At 55.3% G+C, this 6,623-nt stretch overlaps 1 protein-coding gene across 1 annotated transcript; it reads right to left on the minus strand.

Moving 5' to 3' along the window:
• Positions 1–140: 140 nt before the first annotated feature.
• Positions 141–3,498, minus strand: SUMO3 (small ubiquitin like modifier 3). Its single transcript, XM_082319884.1, has 4 exons — positions 3,358–3,498; positions 2,922–3,050; positions 1,191–1,262; positions 141–509 (listed from the first exon to the last, which is right to left on the minus strand). Exons 1-4 carry the CDS (start codon positions 3,376–3,378, stop codon positions 429–431), a joined length of 303 nt encoding a protein of 100 aa, XP_082176010.1. The 5' UTR covers positions 3,379–3,498; the 3' UTR covers positions 141–428.
• Positions 3,499–6,623: the final 3,125 nt, after the last annotated feature.

The raw sequence follows: 6,623 nt of genomic DNA on the forward strand, positions 1-6,623 counted from the left end.
TACGCTCACAATTGGCATGAAAATATACTGAATTATTTACACGATTAGAATTAAACAGAGGGGCAAGACCAACAAGAGCCAGGAATGAACACTCCATGTCCTAACACATGGATGAATATTTAGGCCACAGGTTTTATGGAAAAAAAAAAAAAAAAAAAAAAAAAAAGGATAACAGCAGAGACACAACGCCTATTACTTAATCTGAACTTAAATCAAATTGGCCCAATTTAAGATATAGGTTAATCCCTGCAGATACTGTTTTGACTTGCACACGCAGTACGTCAAAGACAACAAGCAATTTTGGTAAATGTCCTCTAAAGTTTAGAAGAATCCCATGTAATCAGCATGTTCATTTGTTTACTATTTAATAGCAAATCCAAGGACAGATGAGAGAGTGAGGTGTGATGAGGATCCTTAAACTCCTCTTCTCAAGACAACAGCATGTCTGAACACACTCCACCTGTCTGCTGTTGGAACACGTCGATAGTGTCTTCATCTTCCATCTCCAGCTGTTAGAGTAACACGGAAAACACAAGACTTGAAATACACACAGTTACAAAAGCACTTAGCTCTCTACTCCTAACCAGTACCAGTAATAGAGCACTTAAGGTTCAATTTTAATTAGTTAATGCATGAAGCACTGTCCTTCAGTCACTCCGGAGCAGGCACTCCATCATCTCAGCGATAGGAGCACTGCCAACACCGAAATGGGTTTCAGAGGCACGCTTGTCATTCAGACTGAACTCGGCAGTTGAGCGTCTTCCACAACACATCACCCAGCCAAGCCTCCCCTCTGTTCCTTGCCTCGGGCCTTGCCAGCCTGAGAAATTCCCCACACTCTCAGCACTGCCGGTGCCGACAGCAGCTCCAGCCTGCAGCTTCAGCACCGGCTCTGAACAGGCTGACGCAGAAGCAGGACAGAGACGAAAACGCCAGCACTTGCCAGGGCCCATTTCCACACCAGCACTTCAGTGCTGGCTTGGTCAGCACCGATGCTCTTTCACATCTTCCTCCACCCCCACAACAGTGAAAACATTCAAGGGGGGAGAATCTCCCCCTAGACAAGTTATTTGGAACATGCTAAACTTACAGCAAGTATTTCAGAATCATTTTTATTTCAAACCCCTTTGATCTACACGCAGACATCCTAGTATTTGTATAGCAATTCTCAATAAAAGTATTTTTCATACCTGTGCAGGCGTGTCTGTTTCACTAATTGGTTGTCCGTCAAATCTGAATCTAATCTGCCTCATTGACAAGCCCTGCAAGTTTAAAATAATATGAGAAACAGGCTTTTGTTTCCGAATCCAAACAAAACATTTACAGATTTATTGTCAGAACGAATGTTAACAAAATTAAGACTCAAAAGATTTAACCGGACAGGAAACTTAGCACATCTATCTTGCTATATAAATTGAGGACGCAGAGCTGTTTCAGCGACGTCCCGCTGCACTGCTGTTGCAGCAAGGATTCTATGGAACCATAGGTGTGGGTTTGGCACCTGGTTCTGATCCTGCTCTGCAAGGCACAAATATAAAAAGTTAATTTACAAAGGTAATTTAAGAAGAGATGAATCAATACACCATTTTATAAATCCTCAGACAACATGTCAGGAAGGAGCAGCAATTGTTTCTCATGCAGTTGGAGAAGTAATGGTAGATTAAGTTGACTCAAAGGAGAACATTTAAAAAAAAAAAATCTGAAAAAAATCCTTTTTTGTGTAACTAGCTATCAGCATTGACTACCCATAGTTAAGACAAGTTTTCACTCATGCCAAGCATCTGCTCCCAGCTCTAGTTCTTTATCTTCTGATGAAAAAAGGAACCTTGAAGAAGACTGTTTGAGGAAAAAAGAACTTGCAGGACTTGATGCAGATTTTCCCTTGCAAGGTTTATTAGAAAAATGCTAGGGTCTAACGTTAGTAAGTTAACGTTGCCCTTAAAACATGAGTTGAATTCATGACTGAATCCTGTTTTGATAGTGTTTAATCACGAGGCAGTCTTTATTCCCTGCCTCAGGGAGCCAGGTCTTTGTTTTGACCTCTAACATCCTTCAAAATCCCTGTGATTCACACTTCAAGTCATAGACAGAGCCACAAACACAAAAACTCCCCGCACCTCTCTGAAGATCCCACGTATTCAGTTCTCATTTCCAACCCGAGATGTGTTACGCTACATCAGGCGCGGGACAGGGCAGAGCGTAAGGTACAAGTAAGTGAAGAAAGGATCCCGCAAGTAACAGACAAGGGGAAATGCTGGCAAATAAAACCTGACTCCACTTTGGAAAGCCATTCACATCCCCGCCTTCTGCTCTGCACCACCTAAACCAGTGTAGAAGCACAGGCGCTGAGGGCTGCGGGCTCAGGAACTGGACTGTGGGGATAAATCCCTCTCCTGTTTAGCTCAGGGTGGCACCAAGGAATGGCCTCTGACACAGAGCAGCCAGCTGCCACCCGCAGAATACAGCAGCAGGCAACAGGAGAGACATGTGAAGGAAGGAGAAAAAAACCCACAAGGAAAGTCATGGCATGGGAGAATTTGTTTTGTGCCATTTTTCAAACAGAAAACATTCTCTGTATAAAGTTGATGAAGTTTTTAGAGATGAAGAACTGAGGGTTACGAGGGTAAAAATTCAGAGTGAATTGGTCTCAGATGCAGGATCAGAACTTGAGAAATTTTGGTAACACTGCCATCGGAAATTTTTAGAGCTGTAGGAGCACCTGGTACACTAAAGAGAAAAACTCTGACACCTCAGAGCTGACAGCATGCCGAGCCCTAGCTCTCCGTCACGCCTGGATATATTCACCCCGACCCACCGGTATTTTTGACGTTCCAGACAGAAAAGCAGCGAAGCTGCCACCGTCCCCAGGACCCCTCCCCACAGGGGGGAGGGCGGGAGCAGCGCGGCCGAGCCGTGCCTACCTGCCGCTCGCAGTAGGCCTTCATCAGCTTACTCAGCGGGGTGTGCCGCTTGATCTTGAACTGCACCACGGAGCCGTCCTGCCCCGCCACTTTCAGGTTGATGTGATCGTTCTCCGTTTTCACGCCTTCCTGGATGAAAAGCAGGAGGAAGAAGCGGGCTCATAGCCCGGCCAGGCGAGCCCTGCTCCGGGTGAGCCCGCGGTCCGGCAGGCAGCGGCCCCGCCGCCGCCACCCTGCAGGCCGCCTCCTCCCGCCCCGCCGCGCCCCGGCCCGGCCCACCCCGCCATCTTGGCGGCCGCACGCCGCCGGGCGGGGCGGGGCGTGGCCCCACCGGCAGCCCTGCCCCAGGGCCTGGCGGAGAGGCCTCTTCCCCGCTCCCCCCCCCCCGCCGCGGTCCTCGCCACGCCGCGGCTGCCCCGGCCCCGCCGCGCCTCACCTTGGGCTTCTCCTCCGACATGGCGGCGGGGACGGGGCGGGGAGGGAGGGAGGGAGGGAGGGAGGGAGGGAGGGAAGGACGGGACGGCGCGCGCGCGCGCTAAGGGAGCGGCCCGCGCCCTCGGCTCCCGCCGCCGCCTGCCGCCCGCGAGAGCGCGCGCCTCGGCCACACCCCCGCCCCGCCGCCGCGCGCGCCCATTGGCCGCCCCGGCCCGGTCACGTGAGGGGCGGCCCGTAGCGGCCGGGGGGGCGGGGAGGCGACCGCGCGCACCTCCCCAGGCGGCTCGGGAAAGTGCGTCACGGGGAGGCGTGGCGGGAGGAGGGGCGGGGCCACGGGGAGGGAGGCAGAGGGGCGGGGCCAAGGGCGGCCGGCTATCCCGCCGAGCCGCAGGGGGGCGCTGTGCACCGCCCTTGGAGCGTCCCCGGGGCGGGAGGCCGGGCCTCCCCCTGGCCGCAGGCCGCCCGCCGGGGCAGCAGCCGCGGCGGCCCCCGAGCAGCTCCATCGGTCGGGATGCGGCTGGGGGACTGGGCGGACCCTGGGGAGGCCCAGGAGCTGTTGAGTCCCAAAGCACAGCCCTATCGGGGTCTTCATTCCGGGCCTGTCCAGGAGCCTCCCAGCACAGCCCTGCCCAGCCCAGCCCGGTGCTGAGCAGCTGGGAGGGCAGGAGGTTAGCGCTGCTGGAGAGAGGAGACCCTGCTGGGCAGGAAGGCTGGAAGGGCTCTGGGTTTCCCTGAAGAAGAGAGTCCCTAACTACAAGGCACATCCTGGCTGGGTCTGCTTCTCCCGTGGGCAGTGCAGACAGCTGCCCTTGGGCAGGTGGCTGTGCCAGGGCTGCCTCCCCCAGCCCAGAGAGCCTCGCCGTGGGATCACACCCGTCTGCAGCCAGGGTGTGGGGGGGACCAGGAGAGGAGGGTCTCCACGAAACTTCCATCTCAGCCCCTCTCCTTGCCCTGGCCTTCAGGAGAGATGACACTGGCCCCGTAGGGGATCTACATAGAAGAGTCCCAGGGGACTCTCCCTTTGCCTTTCCCTTGTGGGGGTGCATCCCTGCAGGGATGAAGAAAGCAATATGGAAAAAACAGTAATGGCCCCTCTCCTCCATTCCCAAAATCCACATTCCATACGCTCTACCAATTCTTAAGCCATATCCCACTCTGTCCCCAAATTCCGCAGAAACATCCCTCTATCCAAGTTCCCAGGGCCCTCCCACACCTCCAGTTCTGCAGCAATGAGCAAACCGGTGTGGAAGAATCCAGGCATGGCCCCTCTCAGCATGCTCCCTGTTTTTATTTCAGAGGGACCCTGGTGGGCCCGGATGTCCTGCCAGGAAGCGGTGCCAGGGGAGGCGGTGCGCGTGGTCCCCTGAGCCCAACTTGTCCTCCCGGGCCCTCTGCAGCCATGATGGGTGTTCACTGGTGTCAGGCTCCGGCTCCGGCTCTGGCTGCGCTGGTGGGGCATGGCGGGGCTGCGCTCCCCAGTCTGAGCGGAGAGTCTGTGGCGCCGGGGACTCAAAGGCTCGGGTGCCGCTGGCGGGCCTCGGTGGCTCCTCGGCTGCTGGCACCTGGCAACGTCTGGCGTACCGTTGGCAGGACTCAATGTCTCGCGTGCCACTGGCAGTATGCAACGCTGACATATATAGCCGCCCATCGCAAGTGACATCACAGGGTGACTGTGACTCTCTGGTGACATCACAAGGCTCTTGTGAGGGCACCCGGGGCCACACCCAGGAGCTCCCCCATCCTCCGAGAGAGATGCTCTGTGATGCAAAGCCCATCTGGCAGCATGCTTCACACCGCCGCGTTTGCTCAAGCCCCTTTCAGGCGGTCCCTGGTGGTGCTGGTGGTTGTGCCAGCATCACACGCTCACAGAGCGGCTGGGGTTGGCAGGGACCTCCGGAGGTCATCTGGTCCAAGCCCCTGCTGAAGGAGGGCCTCCCTGAGCTGGATGGACCCTGGGCACCGCTGAAAAGAGCTGGACTCCATCTTCTTTGCACCCTCCCTTCAGATATTGATATCTATGGAGAAGATCCCCCAAGCCTTCTCTTCTCCAGGCTGAACAGCCCCAGCTCTCAGCCCCTCCTCATTGGAGAGATGCTCCACTCCCCCATCTTGGTGGCCCTTCACTGGACTCTCTCCGGTCTGTCCCCATCTCTCTTGTCCTGGGGAGCCCAGCACTGGACACAGCCCTCCAGGGGTGGCCTCACCAGCGCTGAGCAGAGGGGAAGACTCTCCTCCCTCCACCTGCTGGCAACGCTCCTCCTTGTGCAGCCCAGGACACTGCTGGCCTTCTTCGCTGGCTCAGCTTCAATGTGGTGTCCACCAGGACCTTCTCTGCAGAGCAGCTTTCCAGCTGGGTGCCCCCAGCGTGTCCCGGTGCCTGGGGCTGTTCCTCGCCAAGGCCAGGACTTTGCATGTCCCTTGCTTGAACTTCAGGAGGTTCCCGTCAGCCCATTTCTCCAGCCTGTCGAGGTCCCTCGGGGTGGCAGCACGATCTCCTGGTGTCTCAACCACTCCTCCCAGTGTGGGATCATCAGCAAACTTGCTGAGGGTGCACTGTGCACCATCATCCCCATCACTAGTGAAGAGGAAGAGGATCAGACCCAGTATTGACCCCTGGGGTACACCACAAATGATCAGCCTCCATCTAGGCTTCGTGCCACTGATCAACACCCTCTCCTTAAAGACCTAGAGCATCAACATTCAAAATCACTTCTGCACAGATCGGAGACTATTTGCAAAGTTCTGCCTCCCCCAAGCCTTCCGCTCTCTCCAAAACCATGAGAAGTTTCTCTGCTATCATTTATTGGCCCCAGTTAGCATTTTTGTCTTCAAATACAGGAACTCTGGAATATAACATAGGCTCTGTTGAATTGTTTGCCTCTGTCTCCACTTTTCCTGAAAATACCCTGGTAGCACCACATGCTGAAACTGGCTACCTGCATCATTCTGCGCTCCCTGCAAATGCGCTGAGGATGCCACTGCGAACGAAGCTCAGAGAGGCTCAGGGAGCCACCAGAGCAGACATTCCCAAAACCGCAGAGCTTTTAAATCCCTTTGGCCGAGGTGGCTCTTGGGTCCCAAAGGAAGCTACAGGTGCAAACCAGACCCGTCGTGCCCTCACGCAGTTTCTGCGCAATGGTTGGCATCAGAAAGCTTGTGAGAAAGCAATGTCACCGCCAAGGCCTTCCCCAGAGCCGCGCACCCACAGCAGAAGGCCTTTGGAGACAAGCGGTGGAGAAAGGCAGCCAGGACCATCTTTCCCACCTC

Source organism: Platalea leucorodia, assembly GCF_965183815.1.
Source record: "Platalea leucorodia genome assembly, chromosome: 8".
Taxonomy (NCBI): domain Eukaryota; kingdom Metazoa; phylum Chordata; class Aves; order Pelecaniformes; family Threskiornithidae; genus Platalea; species Platalea leucorodia.